Source organism: Osmia bicornis, chromosome 5 (genome assembly GCF_907164935.1).
Source record: "Osmia bicornis bicornis chromosome 5, iOsmBic2.1, whole genome shotgun sequence".
NCBI lineage: Eukaryota > Metazoa > Arthropoda > Insecta > Hymenoptera > Megachilidae > Osmia > Osmia bicornis.
Window position 1 is genome coordinate 40116 of NC_060220.1, and position 25185 is coordinate 65300.

At 40.6% G+C, this 25185-nt stretch overlaps 5 protein-coding genes across 13 annotated transcripts; 2 read left to right on the forward strand and 3 right to left on the reverse strand.

Moving 5' to 3' along the window:
* Nucleotides 1-29: 29 nt before the first annotated feature.
* On the reverse strand, nt 30-3278 carry LOC114882744. 2 transcript variants are annotated; one of them, XM_029199720.2, is made up of 3 exons: nt 3200-3278; nt 2404-2733; nt 30-2148 (listed from the first exon to the last, which is right to left on the reverse strand). In XM_029199720.2, the coding sequence occupies exons 1-3, from the start codon at nt 3227-3229 to the stop codon at nt 241-243; spliced, it is 2268 nt and encodes a 755-aa protein (XP_029055553.2). In that variant the 5' UTR covers nt 3230-3278; the 3' UTR covers nt 30-240. The 2 variants fall into 2 exon arrangements, with proteins under 2 accessions (XP_029055553.2, XP_029055555.2); XM_029199722.2 differs by lacking the exon at nt 3200-3278 and adding an exon at nt 2893-3007.
* Nucleotides 3101-5247, forward strand: LOC114882748 (putative E3 ubiquitin-protein ligase UBR7). The gene is made up of 8 exons (XM_029199732.2): nt 3101-3294; nt 3447-3690; nt 3755-3943; nt 4016-4165; nt 4225-4336; nt 4410-4618; nt 4685-4844; nt 4918-5247. The coding sequence occupies exons 2-8, from the start codon at nt 3550-3552 to the stop codon at nt 5067-5069; spliced, it is 1113 nt and encodes a 370-aa protein (XP_029055565.2). The 5' UTR covers nt 3101-3294; nt 3447-3549; the 3' UTR covers nt 5070-5247.
* Nucleotides 5093-11056, reverse strand: LOC114882746 (acyl-coenzyme A:6-aminopenicillanic-acid-acyltransferase 40 kDa form). 4 transcript variants are annotated; one of them, XM_029199724.2, is made up of 8 exons: nt 10536-11056; nt 7802-7956; nt 6805-7002; nt 6614-6724; nt 6326-6542; nt 6009-6249; nt 5720-5916; nt 5093-5621 (listed from the first exon to the last, which is right to left on the reverse strand). In XM_029199724.2, exons 1-8 carry the CDS (start codon nt 10558-10560, stop codon nt 5500-5502), a joined length of 1266 nt encoding a protein of 421 aa, XP_029055557.1. In that variant the 5' UTR covers nt 10561-11056; the 3' UTR covers nt 5093-5499. The 4 variants fall into 4 exon arrangements, with proteins under 4 accessions (XP_029055557.1, XP_029055560.1, XP_029055558.1 ...); XM_029199727.2 differs by lacking the exon at nt 10536-11056 and adding an exon at nt 8797-10523; XM_029199725.2 differs by lacking the exon at nt 10536-11056 and adding an exon at nt 8532-8762.
* On the forward strand, nt 7084-25026 carry LOC114882743 (SCY1-like protein 2). 5 transcript variants are annotated; one of them, XM_029199718.2, is made up of 18 exons: nt 7084-7451; nt 17869-18128; nt 18289-18423; nt 18485-18709; nt 18893-19013; nt 19136-19219; nt 19310-19455; nt 19602-19732; nt 19833-19947; nt 20034-20179; nt 20253-20406; nt 20497-20737; nt 20823-20991; nt 21080-21261; nt 21348-21404; nt 21487-21722; nt 21922-22184; nt 22861-25026. In XM_029199718.2, exons 2-17 carry the CDS (start codon nt 17976-17978, stop codon nt 22168-22170), a joined length of 2544 nt encoding a protein of 847 aa, XP_029055551.2. In that variant the 5' UTR covers nt 7084-7451; nt 17869-17975; the 3' UTR covers nt 22171-22184; nt 22861-25026. The 5 variants fall into 5 exon arrangements, 4 of the variants coding, with proteins under 4 accessions (XP_029055551.2, XP_029055550.2, XP_046141787.1 ...); XM_029199717.2 differs by lacking the exon at nt 7084-7451 and adding an exon at nt 16187-16217 and having other exon boundaries at nt 17828-18128; XM_046285831.1 differs by lacking the exon at nt 7084-7451 and adding an exon at nt 16560-16575.
* LOC114882745 (DDB1- and CUL4-associated factor 11) lies at nt 11117-15573 on the reverse strand. The gene is made up of 10 exons (XM_029199723.2): nt 14867-15573; nt 14307-14415; nt 13931-14177; nt 13682-13828; nt 13411-13592; nt 13234-13326; nt 12902-13148; nt 12658-12813; nt 12470-12576; nt 11117-12336 (listed from the first exon to the last, which is right to left on the reverse strand). The coding sequence occupies exons 1-10, from the start codon at nt 14944-14946 to the stop codon at nt 12181-12183; spliced, it is 1524 nt and encodes a 507-aa protein (XP_029055556.1). The 5' UTR covers nt 14947-15573; the 3' UTR covers nt 11117-12180.
* Nucleotides 25027-25185: the final 159 nt, after the last annotated feature.

Sequence of the window (25185 nt, forward strand, 5' to 3'; positions counted from 1 at the left end):
AATACGACGAAATAAAGGAAAAACCAGGATTTAGTTGTTCCATTCTTGTTTCATATATGTATGTAGTAAGAAAATCCATCGATCCGAGGAGAAAATAGAGAGGCGGATTAACCGCGATATTTTACAATAAATTGTCCTATTATTATCTTATTTCTTATTTCCCCTGCTCGATACATGTAAAAAGTCATTGTTGAATCCAAGTAAATCATCTTTCCGATGCGTCCACACTTAAAATTTATTTTATCGCGGCGATATTCTTAATCGTTTGCAATGATCGAGCACGTGTTGTTCGTATTCTTCCGACGAACGGAAAGATTTGTTATCGCAAAGAAGACAAGTCGCATCTTTTCTATTCACAGAGTGACGACGCATACGATGAATACTCAGTTCCAGTTTGTTTTGCATTTGTTCGTTACAATCTGGACATGCGACTGATTCTCCCTCGCCTTGCACATCTTCCGACACGTTACCTTCCAATCTATCGATCGATGATGCCGTTTCCGGATTGAGATCGGGAACGGGAACGGGAACGGGAACGGGATCAGGATTAACATTTTTTTCGTCCGACGCTGAATCGAACGTCACTATCATGTTCGATGGTGTATCGATTATGGTAGCCGCTGAGCTTTTCTCTCCTTCTCCTTCTCCTTCTCCTTCTCCTTCTTTCATCCGAACAGACTTTGGAGATGAAATCGTCTCGCTACCGACTCCTTTTGAATGTTCCGTTATCGTTTCAACCGATACGACTTCGCGATGACTTTTTACGTGTTCAGACAGATCCTCTTTACTGGTAAATGTCGTTACCCCGCACAAATCGCAAGAATGTCGCGTCGTTATGTGCTCTTTCAATAAACGTTTCTCCGGAAATTCTTCTTGACAATGTTCGCAGCGATACCTTCGTTCTTCGTGGAGCAAACTGCGATGCTTTGCGAGTAGCGGTTCACTTTCGTAACAGGCTAAACAGTCTACGCACATGTGTTCAGATAATTCCGTGTGATCGGTTAACAAATGTGTCTGTAACTGTCGTCTAAATTTCAATTCTTTTTCGCAAAATTCGCAACGTATACGTTCTACTACTACTTCCTTTTCCTCGGTTATCGGCTTCATTTTATCCCCTACAAATACCTCTGTTACTTCTTCCCTTTCTACTTTGATCTTTCTTTGCTCGTCTATCGGTACTTGTTCGGACCATTCCGTTTCCACTTTCAAAATCGTTTTGGCTTCGCTCGACTCCACTTTTGTTTCGATTTTCGTCATCACTTTTTCTTCCATCTTCTCGTCGAGCCTTGTTTTTTCTAATTTCTTCGATTTATCTTCTTCCGAGGTTCGATACCTTTGATGGTTCATCACTTTTAGAACGTCCGACCAGTCGAGTTCCTCGTCGCTACGGCAAGTGTCCGTGAGTAACGAAAACACCGTGTCACCCTGTCTTTCGTCTTCGTGCAACTCGATTTCAGACACGTTTCTTTTATTTTCTTCTTCTTCTTGTTGTTGTTGTTGTTGTTGTTGTCGTTGTTGAACCGTCCTTACGATGGCGTTGTTACCTCCACTCATCGGACTCGAAAATGGAGTTTGTATCGACATTGCTACCTGGGCAGATCTTTGCCTTCCTCTTCCTCTTCCACCCAATCCACGGCTACGAGGTCTACCTCGACCTCGCCTAAAAATACCGCGAGTAATTCTTGGAGCACGATCTTTCTCCTCTACCTCTTTCTCCTTTTCCTTCTCCTCCTTCTCCTTCTCCTTCTCCCTTTGTTCCCTTCTCATGTGTTCGCTAAGCGAATAAAGAGGCTTCTTCGGCATACTGTTCGACCGTGAATTCGGAAATACATGGCGCAATGTATTGTCTGCGACATATATCTGTTGAAAAAACTTGAAAGACTGTTCCAACTTGTCAACGCACTCGTCGCACATCTTTGTTGGTAAAGCGTCTTCGTCGTCAATTTCTATTAAAAGTTTCAGTTTCGATAGAAGGCTCATATCCGTGCCTTTTCCCTTGCTCGTCATACTTACAAGATTTTCTTTCTTTGTAGCGCAAGTTCTGCACCACTGATCCACGTCGAATTCAGAAGGAGCATTCTTCTCAGCGGCAGCTTGATTTATCGATACTTCCTCCATAGAACTTTCCTGACCGTTTACTTGAACTTTCTGAAATTTCACGGAAATCTAATTGTAAATACATACACCATGTAACATAACCGCAAATTGTTGGTTCAATTTATTTTCATCTCCGTGATATCGATATAAGCCGTATGTACTTACATGTCTATGTACATTACGTTATATTATATTATATTACATTATATTATATTATATTAGATAAGATTAACTTCAATTTTTATATATGTATAACCAATAAATATAACCAAAAAAGTAAGGGATAAATAAAGGAGAAATACTTACTCGTCGTGTTTTCAAGCTTTTTAATGTTCTCGAAACAGCGCTCCAATGTGGAAAGGGGACTGCATTTTCTTTCAGTGTACCTTTGCTAAGATAACAGTCCTCCGTGAAGTGATTGTTACAGACGAAAAATTTCATAGATCGTAAAGCATCGAGATCTCTTCCAATTAGATCCACGTGACCACTGTTGATCAACCATCTCACACAAAGGCCAGTATCACAAACGGGAAGTTCGTGAAGTATTTGCTCCTTTTCCCGAGTGTCGACACAATCGATGTATCTGCATTTAGTTACTTCCTCCATGACACGTAATTTTACTGAATTTTCAATTAGCTGGTAGAAAAAAAACGTGCAAATACTTTATCCGTCGATCGAGTCTATTTTCGTCGGAAAAAAAACAGCGAAATTCTATGTACGTATTTCAGATAGGTTAGGCATCCATGTAATTAAAGGCGCGAAAAGCAAAGCTATCGTTCCCTATTACCTACATACCTGCCATCTTGCGTCTTTTCCGTATCACTAAAGATACCATCTACCAGCCAGCTTCGTCTCTATTTATATTTTACTGATGCGTGTACTGTGTGCGTCGATATACACGTGCTTTTTCTCTCTCTCTCTCTCTCTCTCTCTATGCGTATATGCACATGACATGAAAAGAGCTTTGTACTTTGTAGGCATGCAGCTACGCGCACGTATATGTATATTATGTGCAAAAATTACGGATAAAATTATTACTACTACTTATGTTAGGTCGAAACTAATGAACGTAACACAAATAATCCGGTTAAGAGAAATATACCGATGCTAGACTCAAGTTGAGCGCTGTCATCGGTGGTCATCAGCAGTCATCAGCCGTGATCGTGATCAGCTGCCCTCGGTTGTCGATCAGCAACGGTATTACGGAACAAATCGCGCGAAACGACGCGAAACGACGCGAAACAACGCAAAACTAACAAAACCAAATTATTTTCTTCGATTCATTGTTATTCCACGAATCTGCATAAAATGCCATCGATCGGTCTAACTTTATAAGTATTTTTTTATAGAGACAACAAGTTTGAAAAATTCGAAAGGAATTTATTCGAGATTTCCAGTGCACGATCGCACTAGTTGATCCGTTATAGATTGATCCGTTAATTAACGGAGAAAATGTCCGAGAACATTGAAGAAGTTATCGAAGAAGAAAGTTCGGTTACGATGTTGGATGTACTTCGGGAGGAGAATCAGTTGGAGGAAGACGCTTGTGCAGTTTTAGGAGCGTCCGATGACAAGAATTGCACTTACAGCAAGGTTCCCTTTTAAACGGTAATTCTTTTAAACGCTCGATCGTAACTGAATTATCTGACCTTTTTAGGGATATACTCGGCAAGCTTTGTACGCCTGCAAAAGTTGTTGTCCAAAATCAGTGAGAGCAGCAGTTTGCCTTGCTTGTACTTTTCACTGCCACGAAGGTCACGAACTTATCGAGCTCTATACCAAAAGGCATTTTAGATGCGACTGTGGCAATTCAAAGTTTGCTGAAAACAAGTGTAATTTGGATCCTGTACGTCTTTCTTGCTTCGTACCTTACCTTACGCTTTTCAGCCTATAATTTGTTTCATCTTTTCTTTCAAAGTCAAAGGATCCTGTTAATTCTGAGAACGGATACAATCACAACTTTGACGGGCTCTACTGTATTTGCAAGAGACCCTATCCAGATCCAGAGGACACGGTCAACGATGAAATGTTGCAGTGCATAATTTGCGAAGATTGGTATCATTCTAAGGTAACGCTTGGTAGTAACCCTGTAAACTTTTTTTCCTTGACTCGGATTAATTTTTCCAGCATCTAGAGTGTGAGAAAGGAATACCAGCAGACGACGCGTACGACGAGATGATTTGCGGTAAATGTATGAAAGAGAATAATTTCCTTTGGAATTATGCGAGCAAATATGCAGGTAACATTGCAACTCGACAGTTGTGCGTCGTTGATCCTAACAGCGACGTAATGTATTTATTATCGTTTTGCAGTATTTGAAACAACAGAGAAAGAGAAAGAGAAAGAGAAAGAGAAAGAGAAGAAAGAAGAAGCGATTGAAATCGAAATCGAAATCGAAAAGCAGCCCGAAGGATGTACGATGCCACGGAATAATTTTTCGAAAGAACCGTTAACAAAGGGAACTTGTTTTTGGACAGAAGGCTGGAGAAGTGTTTTGTGCGTTTGCGACACGTGCAAAGAGGTACGTTTACTCATTTTACGATACTTTTCGTCGATCCCTACCTCGAACGAGTTTTTACACTTGCAGCTTTATCGGCAGAAAAACGTTACGTTTCTTCTCGATCCAACGGATAGCGTGCACGCTTACGAGGAGGCTGGTAAAATTAACAATCAAGAATCACAGTACGAGAAGGGTATGAAAGCTCTCGCCTCTTTAGGTCGCGTTGAACAATTAACGGCGATCGAAGGTAAATTCGTTTATATTATTCGACGGATCGATTCGATGCCACTTATTCTACATTTTAATCCCTTTTTTAACAGAATACAATAATATGAAAGAACGATTGAAACAATACTTGCAAAAATTTGCTGAAAACAAGAAAATTGTACGAGAGGAAGATATAAAGGAATTCTTTTCAGAAATGGAATCAAAGAAACGGCCAAAAGTTGTGGTACCTACGTATTGTCGTTGAGATAAATTATTTCAATCAACACATCACGACGATCTATTTCTATATTCTTATTTAAATCTTTAGATATTGTTTTTTCTTTAACAGTGTAACGTGTAACATAATTTTCTTATTTCCTTTTTCAATAATTACCAAACTATTTGTGATAAATGATGAAAAGAAGCAAATGAAAGAAAGAAAGATAAGTGTAGAAAGAAAAGAAAAGAAAAGAAAAGAAAAGAAAAGAAAAGAAACGAAAAAAAGAGAAAAATAAAAGTAAAGAAAAGGAAAAGAGACATCTTGTTATTATTTCCATAGATTTTCGAATTCGTTCCTTTTTAAGTAAAAATAAGTTGATAGGATTGAGAGTGGAGAAGCAAAGTGAAAATAGAAACGATAATGATATCGAAAGGAAATTCACTAGTGGGGGGAAAATTAGTTTTGATGGTAAAGTTTACACAGCAGCAATTGTTGTCGGTTCGTCGCACAGCTGCAAAGGTATCACTAAAATCGGTTCCGTACAATTTGGTTTATCCGTGTAAATGGACCAAGTTCTTTCGATACAATCAAAGATACCTAATGATAGGAATTGGTCAATGTTTAATTCTAAAGACTGTAATAATTTCTTGACGAAGAAGGAAGAAGCGAGAAGCGAGAAGCGAGAAGATACATACCGGTAGCAATAGTTTTTACGTAATCGTCTTTTTTAATTTCCTGATAGACTCTATATTCGTTGTCCGTTTGATCGCTTAGAATATTTATAACATCTTGACGAGATTTAGGAGGAGGATACTTGCAAATCGTATCCATTCTTCTTACGCTGCTATCTATGATAAGACCTTTTACTTCGGGTATTTTCAGTCGAAGATATCTGAAAGAAAGTTAAAAGTTAGGAATACATAGTAGTAAAAAGGGAGAAAATTCTAGATAGAAAGGGCGATTCTAGATAATATACGCGCTGACTTGTTGCAATGGAACGTGTTCTCTCCAGGACTGACGGTTAAGATGTTTAATTGCGATTGCGCGGCATCGAGGTCGCAGGGACCGATCTCGGCATTGTGAAACATTCTGTCCCCTTCTTGCGTTAGAAAAGTCATGTTTACCGAGAATCCTTCGGCCGCGCCGAAACCTTCGTTCCTCAAAATCTGTTGAGCTTGAACGTAATTTTCCGCAGCCAGTAGCGCTCTAGTTAAAAAGTACCTGGCTACGCGACAGAGAATTTTATTCCTGAATATTCCAGAATCGTACGTAGTACGGCGTACGCGAAGAAAGGTACTTACGCGTTTTGCCAGATCTCAAGTTCGCAGCACTGAGAGTATTAATAGTGTAAACAAGACCATGATGGTTGTACCCCATCGTATAGCCAGGTAAGAATCCGGCGTAACTCAGGGACGTAAAATGTTCTTCCTTGCATCCTGGTTCGAGCACATGACCAGCAACCAAGTACCAGTGATTCAAAGTTTCGCCAAGAGCGTCCTCGTTGTGTCCTAAAATCTCCTGTTACGCGTAGGTCGAACGTAAGTAGACGAAAACTCTGTTGGTCCATAGAAATTTCTTGTCCCGCTTACCTGGCCTGGCTGATTACACACGATGGTTGAGCAACCAACCGGTAACGCGTTACTCTGTACCCCTACGTTCGCTACGTTTGGTACGATGTCGTCTAAATGCATAAGAAATAGCTGCGAAAGAATAGCTGCATCAACTTTATCCTTTCGCAATATATGTACCTTTTATACGTTTGATACCTTTATATTTATACCTTATGGAACGGAACGTTTGCACCGTCGGCTGTTCCACGAATTTCCCGAAGATATCCGGGGAATTGCTCTTCCACGCAACCAAGAGTTTCTTCGTAAATCTTCCTACCCGTTTCGGTCTCGTAAAGCGGTAGATACGTTTCGTTCAGTGGTCGATACGTATCTACGTACTCCTGGATCAAGCCGGAGAAGGTGCGTCCCTAAAAGAAAACGCGCCTATGTTTCTCTGTCAGGTATCATAATCAGGAAAAATCTTAAAGCCCCTCTTCCCAGCTACCTCCTTTCCTGCCCCGGAAACCTTGCGAATCCGGTCTTTCGTTATTATTTATCTACTATTGTCTGAAACGTATTCACCAACTGTCTAAGCTTGCGTAATCCTATGCAACTACATAATAATACATATATGTAGTTACGTGACACGTTTTATCTATCGGAAATAGTTATTATAATAGAACCGCGATAATAATCAATTCCCACGCGGATGTTGGGAGTTTTTTCAATCATCATCTTACCGCGATCCGTTTGCAATCGAGATGCAATCACTTTTTTCAGGTGAACGAACTGCGTATTAGTGCGTATGGTAAAAGAAGCTCTCAATCTGGCGATAACAATAACCGACCAGCTGTTTGCATTACAAAGTCGAGCAAAGGTAAGACGTTATACATACATCCACTGTACATATATGTACGTACCCACGTGACTCGGTGCGATATGACACGGTATGCGGTTTAATAATTTTTAATAAGAAATTCGAATAAAAATCGATCGGAGAGTTTTCTGTTGTTATTCGGAAGCCTTGTTTTTCTTTCGCGTGCACCACGATCATCGCAATTATCTTCTTACTGATTTATGTAACTCTGCTAATTTCGTTTCCTAATCAGTTTTTTTCTCGTTTCACGTACGTTCAAACGTTAACTCTTAAATAATTTGCTAGTTTCTCTCTTGGAATTAGAACTAGAAATAGGTATGCCACAATGATAAAAACGATTGAATTCTTACGATATCGAAACCAATGTCGTAATGAGTTCCTCTGGTATGAATGATGGGAACGGCTAGTCTTCTACCGATATCCTTCGTCTGGGGCGAGCATACAGCAGAATCTTCCGGCGTGGTCATCCTTTGAGTAGTAGGCGTTGTCTCTTCCAGACGAGTAACTATAGTCGCAGTTAAAATTTTAATACCATTTCGCTATGCAGATAAACCAGCGGAAATTAACTCTGTTATCTCTAACTTGTCTCTTTCGTTCAAAATTTCCTTCATTTCGGTACGGTTCGCGCATTCGCCTAATCCTTTCACCCCACTTTCTCATTTTTATTTATCTACATATTTCGTTTTTCTTTTCTTTTCTTCTATGTTTTTGTTTTTCTTTTGTTTAATCGGTTCGCGTACAACATATTTACACCGGCCTTAAATTTACCGCCCTCGTTTCTTTCTCGCGTATTGTATACCTTTTTGATATTAGTACCAGTGAAACTTATCATTAGGACGGTGTCCTCGACATAAGAAACAGGTCGATCGAACGAAGGAAAGAGAAATAAAGAAAAATGATAGATGATATGGAAACGGCAGAACGGTGCCAGATTCGATTCGAAGAAGAGAGAGGTTTGCGTAAGGTAAAATTGTAATAGCTACTTTCATATTGTATTTCCGTTGATCGATTTCCAAAGAACGAAAAGGGTGCTTCCTCTTCTTATTGAGCGGTGATACTAGACACTTCCGGGGTACATACCTTAAGTTTACCTTCGAGCCGGTTTCGCTGCTGGGTCCAGTCGAAATGGACTTGGTTAAATCTTTTATATCGAAACGAAATGGAATCGATAGAGAACGATTCTTGAAAACTACGGTGAAGGAATCGAAGAGGACCGAAGTCGCGTTCCAGGCGTCGCGTCGTTTTAACGAGAATGATCGTCGCGCGACTGAGGACGGTTTTTACGATCGGCTTTCCTCCGCCACGCGAAGACCACGTAAGTCTAATCTACCTTTTATTGGCTTACATCGATTAGCGAAGTCGTACGGTACGGATAGTCAAGCCACCTCCAAGGAACAACGAATTTCTCCTCGACGTCCAATGACGATCAACGACAAGCAACGATGTCCTGCAAATCGTAGCATCGTGGCATCGTGGTACCGTGGTACCGTGGTACCATGGTACCAGAGCATCGCAACCACGTACCGTGATTCAGATTCGTACGGATGCACGCAAAAATAATCCGTTTTTCGGTGCTTCACTATCCTGCCGCTTATTGGCACGGTGTGCTGCAATCGTTTCACAAAGACTAATCGTCGCTTTTCAATTAGCTGCACCGCGATATTCGGTTTGTTTATCGTTCGAGTTGGAGAGCGCGCGTTCGTGTCGCGGGGCCGGTTTGGTTGCTTTTTAAACGGTCGCTCGCATTTTGCAACAGTATTGACGCATGCAGATGCATATTTCGTATCCTACCAGAAACGTTTCAAGCGTTTCGTAACAGAAACTCGAAACATCGATCGGATGTTACCTGGATAAAATTGATAGGGATTGCGCAACCTAGAAGTAACTTATCTGGAATTCTGATGTTAGACGAATTACGAAGCTGTCTTATATTTTTTCTATACTGCATTAGACAAGATCCGTCTATCCGTTTCGACGAAATAGGATACATCGCGATCGATATACATGTAGGTATCGCTTTGCGCTTTCAACATTTCAATCTTACCTACATACATACGATCGCTTTACGCCTCAACCCCTTACCCTTTGCATTCTAACCGTTATAACTATTCCTGACTCGTCTAAAGAATTCTTTACAAATAGACATTCCACAATTGTATTTCCATCATTGTCGAATTCCATTAAAGGAAATGTAATTAGCCGTGCTCGATTCGTCGATTCGTCGATTCCTCGATTCACCAATACCCACCAAGCCGTTACCTACTTGTCTTTTCTTTTTTTTTTTTCATCCTTACGTGATCATGAGAGAAAAATTCTGATCAAGACGGACACGAAAGACGATTAAAAAGATGAATTAGAGAATAGAGGAAATAATGGGCAGGAAAAGTGATTGCAAGGGTATCGCGTACATTTGACAAGTTGAAAAGTTGGGAAAGCAGCGTCGTAGTAGTTAGTAGTGCTGTTTGTAGCGCGCAATCAGCCATTTTTCTGGCTTCTAAATAACTTGCAATAAATAAACTAGAGTAGGAGCTGTCCAATCTCTTTTACGGCTTCTAGTCGACGAATATTTCCTAATTCTCTGTCTATTGTTATACGTGTTGTAAAAAATTTCCCGATTCTTTATAAAATCTATATCGATACTGTAGCATCATCTTATTACGATCGGGACAAGTGTCGACGTGACGGACATCCTTCCTTTAATTCTTCCTTTAATCCTTCCTTTAATCCTTCAGCGAAATTACGTTTTACCAATAATTTTACCGTTAATGTTTCACTGCCACCAAATCTGCTTTAATAAATCAGATTTTATTACAAATTGATATTTCATTAACTTGTCCCTATCGTGTAAGGATTATCGCATACTACGAATCGCGATCGCGGTACACTATGAAAACTGAACGTTATACCCTCTAGCAATTTATTAGTACACATTTTAAGTACACACGCATACACAGCCATACTTGCGCGTACATTCATACTGTACGTACTTATCGTTAGTATAATAAAAGTGCATGCGTATATTCCTCATATATACAATATACAATATACAATATACAATATATACATATATGTACATATACATACACAGTGTTCGGCTACGGCTGGGCATCCTTACAGGGGATAATAGATGGCCTGATTCTGAACAACTTTTTCCTTTACCAAACTACTCTTTAAGATTTACTTTTTGAATTATTAATAAATAAAAACAGCGAGCAATGACCGTGACCGCGAACAAACTACTTGTATACTTTGGCACATCGCGCTAAGGTTCGTAGCCGACACTCCCATGGGGCTGCGCCTGCGCGCTGTCTGCACTGCTTGCTCGGCTCTTTTACGTGAATAATTGAAAAACTAAGCCTTAACGAGCATTTTGCTAAAGGAAAAAATTCTTCAAAATCACCCCAGCCACAATCCTCTCGAGAGATGTCCACCCGTAGCCCAGCGTCCTGTATATACCATATATGTATAATGAAGAACAAAATATTTACGATACAAATAATAATAAATTAACAATTATTTATTTATCAAAAGTACCACCTTTCGCAAACGTATCGTTTATCGTTTATCGTTTATCGATTACACTTACATACTATATGTATATTATATTATGTATTTTCGCACGTATGTACGTATGGCATATATGTATGTATATGTACGTACGTATGTTTCTATGTTCACGTATATTTCTATATCTGTACAATTTTTAAAATTCCATTCATAACATTTAAACATACCTTACCGAGCACATATACAACTGCAAAATATACACGTATGTATTACCGTCCCTTTCGCTTTTGGTCAACTCGCAAAACAGCTATGCCGTGGATATCGGACTGTCTCTTTTTACTATTTTCCTTTTCTATTTCTATTTCCATTTCCATTTCCATTTTCATTTTCATTTCCTTTCCCCCTTGCGATTTCTATTCATTTACGAAAGTATTATTTTTCGTACAATGCACTAAAATGATCGAGTTGAATAGATGATAATATTCCGTTAAGCAGAAGCGGATTAATTTCTTACCTGCTAATGTCTTTAAATGTTTTTCATTTTCTTCGATAAATCAAAATAACAAATTGCAACGAGTAAAATATAATAATATTCTTAATATTCGTATCTATAAGAAAGGCTTTTAAGGATGTTGCACCAATATTTTTCTTACTTGAAAGCACATCTACGATATGAAAAGAAAGTAAATTGAAGTGAAGAAGAAAAGTCGGATGTAAAGAAAACTGCTGGAAGAAAAGGAGACCGGAAAGAAGAGAAGCAGAGGGAAGACGTTTTCCCGATCATTCGAGTGTCAGTTGAAAAGAAAAGAAAAGAAAACAGAAAAAAGAAAAAAGAAAAAGGAAAGGTAGATCGGTGGACCGTTGTGAAATGGCAAGTTCGATTCGAAAGAGAAGCAGTCGCATAGCTAGGGTAGTGGTGGATATCGGCAATTTGCCTTGTTTACTGTGAACGCGCGTTGCCCGTATGTAAGTATGAACGATTTCAATTGCAACGTTCATTTCGTTAAAGTGCACGTGTTCTATAACAATTCAGTCTTATAGAAAAAGGTTGTGTCCGTTAAAGGGAAACGTCGACTGATCGAGCGATCAATCATCAGCATCGACAGACACGAAAACATTCCACCGAGAGCCTCGAGAGCGTTAGCTCTTTCCTCGTAAGAATAAAAAGACTCAAATTCCCGAGAACGTTCCCGATCTGCCGGTTCTAGGGAATCTAGGGGACTCAACATGTCGCGGCATGTTTCGCTCGTTGAGCAGCTATTCGTTGACTCCGTCTTAAAGTACGCGGTGGTGATTCCGCGTCGGTCTCCTCCTCCGAGTCGGAATTGTCCAGAGCGGTTTTTCCAGCGTATCGCCAACTGACGATCGCGCCGTCCCACTGAAACACGAACCAGTATTTTTTTTAATTTTTCATTTCTTTATTTCGATTTCCTATTAAGATCGTACGCGTTTAATATGTTGCAGTGTTTCTTATTACGTATCTAGTATCTACTATCTAGTAGAATACGTACGGACGTAGAAACGATCTCCTGATGAAACGGGTGCCAACTGACATCGCGAACGCATCCTTTGTGTCCCACTAGACTACTAACTATCCTGCCAGTCAACACGTCGTATACTGAAATGAAGAAAAAAAGAAAAGTTAAGAAATGTTGTTTCGATCTTGCTTCGTCCAGACGGAATCGAAACATTTTCTTACTTATCACTCGTCCTGCGGCACATCCGGTATATATGTATCTTTGACCCGTAATGGAAGAAGGAGAGAAATGACAACGTATCAATGTTTGAAGTACGGAATGACCGCGATAGGTCATGATGCTGGTATCGCCTTCCAACATATTTCTCGCTTTGTGCACTAAAACGGGAAACACGTAATTTTCGATGAATGAAATTTCTCCTTTGTATGCGAAAACGCGCATACCAACCGTCCGACGACTACTCACGTCGTTTCGGTACTTTTTGCCATCGATAATCCCAATTTTGATTCGCAACAGCTTTGCGCGTGTTCTGTTCACCGTTGTGATCAGAAAATGCGCGCACGTCCCATAATTTGATGGTCTGATCTTTGCTGTTTGTGATGAGGTATCGACCGTCGCCGCGCGGATCGATATACGTAATTCCATCCATATGTCCAGCTAACACTCCAACCGGATGTGGATCGGTTTCGCTCAAAGTTCTTCTATCCCATACCTAAACGAGTTAAACCAGAAACGAGAAAGAAAAAAGAATGAAAGATGAAAAGAAGGTTCTTTTAGAGAATTAACAATATATGTACCTTACAAAGTCCATCGTCACCAGCGCTGTATAAAATTTGCGAGGTATCGTCCGCAAACACAACCGTATTAACGTCGTTATCGTGAGCTTCGATCTGAAAGGTTGATCAATGAAATCAGTGAAATCAGTGAAATCAGTGAAATCAGTGGATCGGTATCGCAAGATTTTTTATACGAACCCTGAACGCGCGTTGATGACATTCTCGATCGTATATATAAAAATAACCGTCATTAGCGCCGCTCAGAATTTCTCGTCCATCGCTTGAAAATACAACGGAAAATACACCAAATCTTCGCTCCTCTGGGCACAACGATAACGATTCCTGTGTACTCGAATCTCCGTAAACGGGCCACAAATACACTGTAAATTAGAATAATAGCTAGGATCAAAGCAACTTTAATTGATACGAGTCATCACAGTTCTGTTCTGTTCTATTATATTATACTTACAACATTCGGACCAACTAGAATAAACGATGTAATTGCCATCAGGACTAAAGGCCGTATCCAAAATGCTCCAACCCACGTCCCGTGCAGGAATAGTTTTGAATTCTACAAATTCTCCGTCGTGCGTCCGATAAAGACGCAAAAATTTATCTGCGACACGAAACGAAACGAAACGAAACGAAACGAAATCGAATCGAGTGATTGGTGAATGATTCAAAGAAGCGAAAATATGGTTTACGCGTTATGGTTTACCTTGGCTAGCAGTTAAAAAAAATCTTCCGTCCTCCGAGTAAGAACCACAAAACGCTTTAGTATTATATTTAGCGACTTGATGCATTTTATTTGGTAGAAAGCTGCTACTTATTCGACACCTCTCTCCTCTACTAAAACTAGGACCCAAACTTCTTCTTTGAATCATCGACGTCACTGATAGATTATGTTTATCGACGTTGTCTACGAATCCGCACGCTTGTTTCGTGGCAAGACTTATTTCGCTTTTCTGAAACAAAAAAAAGAAAAAACAAAAAAGAAGAAAGCCCATACACAGAGGAAATATTGATTGAAGCACGTGAAAGAAAGTGGAAGTAATATTTATGAAAGTGGAATCGCATATTTATAAATAACAAACATCTAATCTGGATGTGTTCGGGGAAGACGTGACTCTCGGTGGTTGAGAATTCGCCGCGTATTCTTCTTCCGAGTCATCCTGATCCGAAGTTATAATGTGTAGTTGGCCGCTGTAACGAGGAAACGTTAAAACATAATTATTTTTGCGCGATACCACTTGAAAACGAAAGACGAAGAAAAAGGGTTAGGTATTCGATGTTACAGAAAAGATGAAGAGAAACGAGGAGGAAGTAGATTCGTTGAAAGAAAAGGACGAGTTGAAGAGTTGCAGAGTTTTCGACGGAAAGCAAAAGCGGTTTCGCAACTTGAAATCATCGTTTAAATAGGAAAAAGGTGTAATAAGAAAGAATCGTTAGAAAGAAGAGGTTAGAATTCCTCTCGCTCGTTCGTTCGTTCCTTCTCTCTCTTGATCTTTCTCTTTCCTTCTCCTTTCTGATCGGCCCGTGGGCTGTATTTCTCTCGCGTTCTCTTTCTATCAACGTGCACACGTACACACGTTCGAAGGAAAAATTCTCTTCGGGTACGTTAAATCTTTCGTCGAGAAGATAAGATCGAACCAACCTGCGTATCAGATATTGCAGGACAGCGGCAAGTCCTGGATCGTGTGCGATATCCATATCGCGTGAATTAACGCCTCCCATGCAGCTAACAAACGTGTTTTATTTACCGTGTAAAAGCAAACAAGTAAAACGTTCGCGAGGGTTGATGGCGCTAGTGCAGGGAGTATGACAGTTGAAACAGACGATGACAGGAACGAAGAGCGCGCGTGAGAACTTGAAACCATCGCGAAGAGGGGTTGGGGAAGGGGGATTTAGGAGAGAAAAGCGTAGATGGCTTTCGATCGCAACTGATCGCAACTGATCGCAACTGATCTGAACTGGTCGCAACGCGTGTATACCAGCATGTTTATATGTATTTCAAAAATTGCTTGTTCAAAAACAGAAACGATGCGTTACAACAACAACGACAGCGTTTAAAAATTCATCGAAATTACCAGTGAACAAAGCCGGCTAGTTTGCGTTCTGCGAACTTCGCAACTGTTCGCAACTGTTCGCAACTGTTCGCAACGAAAAGATTCGTAAAGCGGGGAATATTTTCAACTTGGAGTTCTTACATTACATATTTCGTAGCGGTTTAGTCTTGAAACTACACTGTATGTCGGTAAAGCTTATCGAGCGGGTAACGGAAGGCTCAGTTGGTAAAAGCATTGTCAAACGACTGACAATAAAACGAACTTACCGTAACGTATTGTATTTTCCTCGATAAGCAAAGATTCATATTTGTATGCACGTGATTATACGCGATTCATACGCGATTCATACGCGATTCATACGCGATTCATACGCGGAAAGAAAATCAATTTTATTCTTCTACGATCTTCATCAGGATAAATATAACAGCAACTATCTTTCTTTTCTTATTGTTGTAATTTATACGTATAAATAATTGACGATTTGTAATCCATAATTGGTAAATAAAACTATCCAGTTGATAACGGAGCTTTCCAGTTGTTAGTCCCCCTCAGCTCTGATTCGTAGCCATAGTAACAGGCGAATCAGGCCTATCGTCTCCAGGCAGAGGCATACACCCTGTACACCCTGGCCAAAGCTAGGACATCGAGCAGGTCATACCGAAAACCATAGCCAGGATCGGAGGGTGCGCATGCGTCTTTTCGCTACTTGTTCGCAACTTTCTCGCTTTCCCATCAATGATAACATTAACCCACACAACAACGTCATCGTCTTGGCAAAGAAAGGGCTCGAAGACAACGTCGTCGTTGTCGAATATCAAGGTGACAACGTTTCTGATATTGGCCATCCCATCAACGAGAACGAGAACGAGGACGAGGACTATAATGACGACGACGACGACGACGACGACGACGACGACGACGACGAGGACGATTTTAACGGTAAGACAAAGGCAAAGAAGAAAGCAAAGACGAATGCGAATAAGAAAAAGGAAAATAGTGGAAAGATATTTACGAACGCGATCGCGATGAGGAGGAGAAGAAGGAAAAGATGAAAAGTTGAACGGGAATAAAAGAGAAAAAGATTGGTGTGTTATCATTGGTATCGTAAGATGGACGTAATCGTAGCCTTTGGATTTCCTTTGGATTGCTGCCGCGTTCCTGAGCGATGGGTGGACGCGCGCGCGCGCGCGCGTACTCCGAGCCGCCACCGCGCATCGCGCATTACCCTTCTTTCGCTTTCTTCATGCTTATAGTGCTTCTATGCGAGCTGCACGATTCTCGTTGTCTCCGGCAACAGGTGAGTCACTCCAAACTTTCAGCTGCTCTGCTTTTCCTTCGCTCTCGATTCCTTTCTCTCTCCGTTACCTTTCTTCTCCTCTTTCCTTTCTTTCCTTTTTGCCTGCCTGCCTGCCTGTCTGTCTGTCTGTTTTTCTGTCTGTCTGTCTGTTTGTCTGCCGGCCTGCTTCCTTCTCTTTCCGGAGTTTCAGTTTATCCATCAATTTGCAATCAATCTGTCCTTAGCCGCTCACACCTTTTGCAAGACGTTATTCGACACGAGCAGCGATCCACCTGTACGATCGTTGCTGGTCGTTCGATCGGAAGCTCGAGTCAGTCCCGTAACTCGGATTAAATTCGGATCGATCGAGTTGACCCGGCCAAACGACGAAATAAAGTCGTAATCGAGCAGAGGGTAGCTGTTGCGCTGTTCCTTCTCTGATCGCCGAGATTGTTTATTTTAACGTAAGAACGATTACTAGGTAGTAGTGTCGTTGTTTACCTTGCCATTTCGATAGCGCGCAACGACGATTTACCAAACTCTCTGACTTTTAGATAATAATTAAGCACCTTCTTCACGTAATCTCGTTTACAGTTTACGTCTTGTTCAATCTAATCTTGTCCCGCACGGTTGACCGACGAATTTCAATCAACGTACAATCTCGATTCTGAACAACGAAGGCGTTACGACGAAAACTTGAAAAATTACCGCGCGAAAATCAAGTAATGGAATACGTATTACGTATGGTAAATTGAAATGATTTTCATTGATGCAGTTTATGTTTTGTCCAGCTTATTTGCATGTACTTTATTATTATTATTATTATATGTATCAGTCGTATATCATATAATATCTTATATCGTTTATCGTAAATAAGAACATTCAAAGGAAACTCGAATATAACTGACAATCAACGTTGTATACCGCGTTCGTTGAGAAATTTTTCATCTGAAAACGGCCGAAAGTGAATTACGGTCCGATAGTTGTTTACCATTTACCGTAATTTTCTTCTTTTAATTTCCTTTTAATGGCCCTATCGAAGCAACCTATCGGTTCGAGACAATAGCGTATCGCGTGCAATTGGTCGAATTTGTGCAACAGTTCGTGTGGCGTACGTACGTGCGAGGACGTCCGCGCGAGAAGATAGGAAGGAAATCGATAAGGAGTTGCGTAAAGAGAAGAAAGGATGATAGAGCGTCGAAAGGGAATTAGGAGGCAATTAGGATATTTTGAAAGAAAAAGATTCTTCTAACGCGAAATGTTTCCAAGGCAGGATTAAGACGATCAATTGAATACGAATGTCGAATGCGACAGGTGATGTGTTTGGCAAGTAGTCGATCAACGGAAGCAAAGCACGCGATCGCAAACGATTCGATCGAAGGTGGTTCGATCGAACGAGGAACGAGGAACGAGGAACGAGTATGTTTGCCAAATCGAAAAGCAGCGGTTCGGCGCCGAACGTTCTTCTTTCGAATCCTCTCCAGAATTTCTACGAAATTGGCAAGCAATCGGCTACCGCGGGTCCCGAAAATGCGTGGCGCGTCTACGACGCGTATGCGAAAGCGGACAGAAAGGTAAGCCTCGTTTCGTTTTTCTTCCTCTTTTGCTTCTCTCTATCTATCTATCTATATCTATATCTATATCTACATCTACATATATCTATATCTATATCTATTCTTTCTTTCTTCATTTCGTTCAACTCTTTATAATTATTTGTAATTTACGATATTTCAGCAAGTTTCGATATTTTTCTTCGACAAGAGATCGGTTGAGAAACTTTATAAACCAAAGCGAAAGGAGACCGTGACTGAAATTTTACGTAATGGAGCTCGACAAATGGAACGATTTTCTCATCCGAAAATACTCCAGGTAATCTCTTCTTACAGTTTACGCGTTCGAACGAAAATGCTTTTCAAATACCTGTCCATAGGCGTACAAAGTAGAAGAGTGCGCGGATAGTCTGGCGTTCGCATCGGAACCGGTGCTGGCTAGTCTGGCAAACGTTTTAGCGTATCAGGAACAACAACGGGCAAACAGTATCGGTCAATCGACGAGCAACGTAACGAAGCAAACCTCCTCGGCTGCCAGTCATCGTACCATTTTTACCAAAGAGTACGAGTTACTTGATATCGAGATCAAATACGGTCTGTTACAGGTGAGAACCGCTATACAACTTATTCTTTGCTTCGTTTTTCATTTCGACACGACACGACGCGACACGACGCGACACGACGCGACACAACGCGACACGACCCGACACTTCATTTTTTTTTTTTCTTTTCCTTTCCTTTCCTTTTTATTCCCTTCCATTCACTTGCTTTTCTTTCTTACTTTACAGATCACAGAGGCTCTGCTGTTTTTGCATGTAACCCGCAAAGTTCTTCACAGAAACGTTTGCCCCGCGAGCATTATAATTACCAAAAGGGGTACTTGGAAATTGTCAGGCTTAGAATTTAGTGGTAGGTCGCTGTCTCGTCCTTCTTCTTGCTCTTCTGCTATTGCTTTCCTCCAACGATCTACGCTTTCAACAATTTAAACGGTTATTTCGAAAAGGTACAATTTTCTCTGATTCCCTTTCTAGAGAAAGTTAACGAGATGTCGATACTGCTACAACCGTGGACCAATCGTATACCGAAAATGGCGCAACCGAATCTCGATTATATAGGTGAGAGAAAAATATCGAGTACATATAGGTAAGCGAGTTTTTCCTAACTCGTCTTTTCGTTCAACGCCGTTCGTTTAACTCTGTTCGTAGCTCCGGAAATACAGCAGAAGAAAATGGGTGGTTTCTACAGCGATATGTACAGTTTCGGTATGACGATATGCGCGATTTTCAATCAAGGACGACCACTGATTCAAGCGAATCACAGTTGCTCCGATTACCTGAAGCAACTAGAAAACGTAAGAACGATCGATCTTTACGGCATACGACGCGACGTACGATCAAAGATGCTTCCCTTCCTTTTTTCATGGTTACATTACGCTACACTATATATGTATGTATATAGGTATTACATATTAAATTCACCTAGTTATACGTTCGACAGCTCAAGGAACAGCTGACGGTGATGTTACCTATGATTCCGTTGCCGCTTCAAGAAGCTGTTTCTCGGCTTTTACACGACGATCCGGAAAAACGACCAACTGCTCAGGTTTTATCGATGATTAAGTACTTTCTGTATGTAACGTTATCTTACGGTTGCTTGGTAAAATAAAAGAGCCAAAATAAAGGAAGAATTCCAACAACTATTCCATGGTATTTTTTCTTTATTTTTCAGGGACCCAGCCGTACACGCGCTTCAATTTTTGGATGTAAGCAAGATGAAAGACGTACTGCAGAAGGAGCACTTTTATACGAACACGTTAAAAGGAATATTACCCTATGTACCAAAGGTAGTAGTAGTAGTAGTAGTTGCTCGATTAAGTTTCTGCAGTAGATTCGATGATATTATATGTATAGAATTCGTTCGAATCCACAGAAACTCTGGTATCAACATATCTGGACGTATTTACAAACTGAATTGGAAAGTCAAGAGGTTCAATCGGCTGCGCTACAACCGGTACTTTACATCGTTCAGAACAGTACGCAAGACGAATACGATCAAATCGTATTCCCCTCGTTACGGTAAGTATAATAGGATGCTGCAAATATCTTGCCCCGCGAGATGTCTACATACGAGTAATTCTGCGATACGCAGATCACTATTTTCGAGTCGCAAGTCGGTTCAGGGAACGGTTACCTTGTTGGAAAATTTGCATCTGATATTGAAGAAAACGTCTCGAGAATACGTGGAGACAGAAGTGCTTCCAATGCTCTACGCATCCTTTGAAAATTCAGTTATTCAAGTGCAGGTAGGTGGTTTGATTATATTATCGGACAAGTAATAGAATAACAGAGGAGAGTAAAGTAAAGTGTTGCGACGATGGGGGGGGTGTTCGTAGACGGCCTCTTTCATAGCCGTGTCAAACGTGACCGAGTACATCGACGACGAGGCGATTCGAAGTATCGTTCTACCGAAATTGCTTCAGGCCTTTGAGAAAGATTCGGTGGATTGCCGGATACTGATCAACGTCATTCCGTGTATTTTAAATCGTCTGGAGAAACAAAAGATCGTTGACTGTATTTTACCATTGTTGTTCAACATTGAACTTCAAGAACCGGAGATGATCGTTCGGGTTGTAAGTAAGTACATATAGCGTGATCGATAGTAATAAATAGTAATATAATAGAATGCTATTTAGTTTTATTTACTAATCGAAACCGCTAGAAATTTACAGATTAATGCTATCCGACAAAAAGTATGGACTTTCGGTGAACTGGATGGCGACAGGAGCGATGCCTTCTCTCTTACCTCAGACGATTAATCCGTCGCTGAATCTCGAACAGTTCGAGTTACTTTTCAAAGTTTTGCAAGATATGTTGAATCACATCGAAAGGTTATTGATTTTTTGATTTTAGTAAAGCTTCGCGTTAAAACTTTACCTTCGCGATAGAAAAGAATTTCACTTTGGCATTTTCAAACAGATATCAAAGAAATCAATTGACGTTGGACAATTTGTCCCTGTCGAGTCCAGAACGATATCGGAGCTTACGACATCAGCACAGTACGGACAATATGCACGTTCCGCCATTTAATATACCGAACTTACGGATCGAACAACGTAAAACTTCGTCGGCCGAAGATATGGCCAGAAAGAACAGTACAAGTAAGAGGGATTTTTTTCCTCGAGGAAAATACCTTGGGTATCTTTTTTTTACGAAAAAATTAATTAATTATTTCGTTGGCTCGTAGATTCGATATCGATGACGGCTTCGGCCGAAAACATGGCGAGGAAAAACTCGTTTGCCGGTAAGCGATTCTTTACAAATAATAATCTTTGTTTAAAATTAATCAAGAAAAAGGATTATAACGATGTTATCATTGATGGTAGCCGTATTCGGATGGTTCTCATCTTCGAACAACGATAGTAATTTCTTGAAAGTGGCAAACACTTTCACCAGTAGACGACTCTCGGACAACACTCTGATGGCACCCAAGATACGAGTAGCACCGTCTTGTGCAAGCTCTCCGGGTGACACGCGCGGCGGTGGACTGCCGATTCGTCGTCATTCGAGTACTGGCCCTCAGGAGCGACGAGGATCGAGCATAAATCTATCGCCTCCAACGGTATCGTATCTCTAATCTCTTTTTTTCCTTTTTTCCTTTTTTCCTTTTTTCCTTTTTTCCTTTTTTCCTTTTTTCCTTTTTTCTTCTTTTCCTATTCTCGTCTTTTTCGTTCGTTTAAAACGTTAACGTTAGTCAAGTTTGACGCGTTTGAGAATAGAAAAGAAAAGAATTTTAGTACGATTGTTTTCGCGTTCGATAGGGTGCAGGAATGCCGATCACGAGCAGCAGCGTGCCATACTTGGTTAGCTCGAGTATGAATAGTATACGCGGCTCGAGGCGCCCTTCGGTCTCCTCTACGTCCTCCCAGCAGGGCGCCGGATTACTGCAGCAGGTTGGATCCAGCATGGTAAGACAACAACCCCCCATCTGCCTCAACCTCAATGGACCACCACCACAACCACCAACACTTTCTCCATTACTCCAGCTACCGGGACAGCCTTCCCACTGACCCTTCGTTACAGTGTAAGGATATTCTACTTGTTAGCTTATCCAACGTCGCCGATGCTCTATTTATTTTCTGATCGATTTCAAATTTACGATTGTACGCTCAGGTATCACGCTGGCTAATTCTAATCGTAACGTACAACACGCTTACGTATTTTTTTTTCTCGACCGAATTTTCCAATAAATTCTCCAATAAATTGGTTCGCATTTTAATAATTTTTCTTGAGCAAAGACGTTGTTCCTTTTTCTTTTTAAAAAGGAAAAAGAAACGAAAAAAAGTAGAAAAACGATTCCTGCTTATTATCCTGTCTTTATCCCAGCTTCTCTTGTTGCTTATCTATCTATATCTATATCTATATCTATATCTATATCTATATCTATATCTATTATAATATACACATATTCACCTTACTTACCAGTCTTTTGTCAATCCGTCTGTCCGTTTGTCCGTCGTCTTTCACTCTTTGTTCCATCGATTTACCTGTCTAGTACAGGTATACAGCTATTTACGCTTTGCAGTTATTTTTGTCATCTGCACCTACTCGACCGACAGACAGACAGACAGACAGAACGATAGATCGGCCGATAGATAGTAGATTATAAATCTTGACAATATATTATGTAGATATGTTGATGCATATAGTATATATAAAATACGGTTGTAATCGTTAACGTTTTTTTTCTTTTATTACAGTATCAATTCTTCAGTAAGTAGTTCGAAGCTTGAGCCGTGATTGCCTGACGAGGAAGTTTGAGAAGAAGACGCGCTACCGGTGTTATCCTAACGAGCTACTGGTCTACCGTCCGTACCATAGAAATCAACAAACAAAAGGATACGAGCAAAGGAGAATCATTTTTTTTTTTTTTTTTCTATTTTAGCTACGTCGACGCAGAAAATTTGAAAACGAAGGTGACAGTTATTTTGGTCGATTATCAGCGATACTACTACGTACCTTGCGCACACGCTCGTTCGCGTGTCGACGCGCGCGCGCGCATACACAAACATATATTATCACACAGATATATGGATGAATACTTTTTATTCTTAAGATAGTTATAATTTGGAGCCTAAAATTGATTAACGGGAACGTCTTTTAAACTGGCCTAACCGTGTCGTTCAAGTACGAAGTAGACGTTAAACGCGATAGATTGGCCGTTGCGCGCGTACGGTTGGTGAAAAAATAGGTTTACGATAACGATCGGGATATGTGCCGTATGTATATGTAATGTATCTATATGTACCTCCTTTCATATATTTCACCGATCATACGTGTGCCCGTGCGCGTTTCGAAAGTAATTCTATATTTCCTCTATTCGTCTTATACTCAATTACGTTGTATGTATGTACATACGTACTTGTAAGTATCTTTAAGCAGGAACAAAAACAGCAGGTTCCTTCTCCTTTTCGTATCGCTATATCGTGGTTTTCCCCTTTTTTCCTTTTCAATTAAAAGAAGATTAATCGCGATATGAAATTCACGGTTCCACGATTTAATGTCAATTGTAGTTTTTGTAAACGGCAAAACAAGGATTAGGAGACGACACCGGTGCACGAGCGCAGCGTACATACGTATGTATGCAAGTTGGTAAGATGGAAAGCGAGACGAAGCGAGACGAAGCGATTCAGTCGGCCGTGCTAAAGTGTCAGTGTCCAATGAAATGCACGTATACATATCAAATTCGCGGAACGTTCGCGCAATTATTTAAATAGAATATTTCAGAGGTTTGGCGAACCTTGATCCTGCTCGAATTCGGTAACAGTATCTACTTACCTGTAGAATGTAGAATGTCGATAAGTCGAGACGCGCAAGTAGCAGGGCCGGGGAAAAGGATTGATAAAGATAGAAAGTAAATAAAAGTATATTGGAAAGAAGGGACGGCGATGATTCTGGATCGTAGAATGTAAAAGGTAGAATCACGTACGCGACACTAGGAAACAAAGTGTCCTTAAGGTTCAAAGGCCGGAACTGTCTTTCCGTTCTCTGTGATTGCGATCGTTGACGAATCGCGTGCAACCGAACCGCGCGGACAATCATGGACAATCATGGACAATCGTGGACAATCATCGAAAAAGAGCGAGTGGTGGTCGCAAACGTGGGCATCCTCGCCTCGAGTTACCCCGAGCTACTCGCTTTTCCTCTCTTTTCAACCTGTTTGCCAACTGACTTATTCCGCGTGATCGATCTCTTGCCCTATATGTATGTAGATAGTGGAGATCGCGATCATCGCGTACAAACGATGCGCGAAAAGACAATCATTCCGTCAAAGCGTCGAAATACGACTTTATTTGCGCTTTGAACGAACAATAACTTTTTCCACGCGTACCTGCTAACTAATAGAAACGGTCTAGCTAAACGAGCAAAGGGTCTTTTTCTCTTTTTCATTTCTTCTTTTCTGCGTTATCGTTCCTACGGCCAATTTGATAGCCGGCTAGCTGATAATCCAGATTCTTTATTCGAGTATCTCTCTATGTTTTCATCGTACACGCGTACGTAGATGGTCAATTTTGTTTGATTAAGATTACGATTACGATTACGAATACGATGTTTTGTCGTTTTTGGTCGCTGTTAGCGTTACGATACGATGTTCCGTCTGTACTCTTATACATGTACACGCGTATAAATGGATCAACGACGAATAAATGTGCTCAATAGAGAAAATTTCGGCATCTTCGCCGAAACAATTATGTACTCTGTTCGCTGTATACGAGTATGTAAGCGACCTACGACTTACGATCGACCTATTTTTCCCCGATTAACAATTAGACCGTTGTTTGATCATCTCGGTGTAAGTGTATACAAATTCATGTATTATTCCTTTTGAAGGATGTGCAATAATAATAAAAGGCGATATATGTCGAGTTTTATGCTTTTTTTTCACTAGAGTTCTCTAGAGAACGAAACGGAACGAAACGGAACGAAACGGAACGAAACGGAACGGAAGGGAGAATCAGAAAGGGTCGAACAAAGCGCGTTCATTTAGCGTCGAGTAGTAGCGTGGCCGACTAACGTACAGTGAG

Excerpts from the sequence above, each read along its gene's own strand:
- LOC114882744 (XM_029199720.2), bottom strand. The coding sequence starts at position 3,229 with ATGACAGCGCTCAACTTGAGTCTAGCATCG. Across the intron at positions 2,734-3,199 it reads TCAACTTGAGTCTAGCATCG|CTAATTGAAAATTCAGTAAA; the intron begins GTATATTTCTCT and ends TTTTTCTACCAG. Across the intron at positions 2,149-2,403 it reads AAAGCTTGAAAACACGACGA|AAAGTTCAAGTAAACGGTCA; the intron begins GTAAGTATTTCT and ends GTGAAATTTCAG.
- LOC114882748 (XM_029199732.2), top strand. The coding sequence starts at position 3,550 with ATGTCCGAGAACATTGAAGAAGTTATCGAAGAAGAAAGTTCGGTTACG. Across the intron at positions 4,337-4,409 it reads TTATGCGAGCAAATATGCAG|TATTTGAAACAACAGAGAAA; the intron begins GTAACATTGCAA and ends ATCGTTTTGCAG. Across the intron at positions 4,619-4,684 it reads TTTGCGACACGTGCAAAGAG|CTTTATCGGCAGAAAAACGT; the intron begins GTACGTTTACTC and ends TTACACTTGCAG.
- LOC114882746 (XM_029199724.2), bottom strand. The coding sequence starts at position 10,560 with ATGCCCAGCCGTAGCCGAACACTGT. Across the intron at positions 7,957-10,535 it reads CAGCCGTAGCCGAACACTGT|TTACTCGTCTGGAAGAGACA; the intron begins GTATGTATATGT and ends CTGCGACTATAG. Across the intron at positions 5,917-6,008 it reads AACACGTTCCATTGCAACAA|ATATCTTCGACTGAAAATAC; the intron begins GTCAGCGCGTAT and ends ACTTTCTTTCAG.
- LOC114882745 (XM_029199723.2), bottom strand. The coding sequence starts at position 14,946 with ATGGGAGGCGTTAATTCACGCGATATGGATATCGCACACGATCCAGGA. Across the intron at positions 14,178-14,306 it reads CGAACACATCCAGATTAGAT|AAAAGCGAAATAAGTCTTGC; the intron begins GTTTGTTATTTA and ends TTTTTGTTTCAG. Across the intron at positions 12,577-12,657 it reads TGCCGCAGGACGAGTGATAA|TATACGACGTGTTGACTGGC; the intron begins GTAAGAAAATGT and ends TCTTCATTTCAG.
- LOC114882743 (XM_029199718.2), top strand. The coding sequence starts at position 17,976 with ATGTTTGCCAAATCGAAAAGCAGCGGTTCGGCGCCGAACGTTCTTCTT. Across the intron at positions 19,014-19,135 it reads GTCAGGCTTAGAATTTAGTG|AGAAAGTTAACGAGATGTCG; the intron begins GTAGGTCGCTGT and ends TTCCCTTTCTAG. Across the intron at positions 21,405-21,486 it reads GAGGAAAAACTCGTTTGCCG|CCGTATTCGGATGGTTCTCA; the intron begins GTAAGCGATTCT and ends CATTGATGGTAG.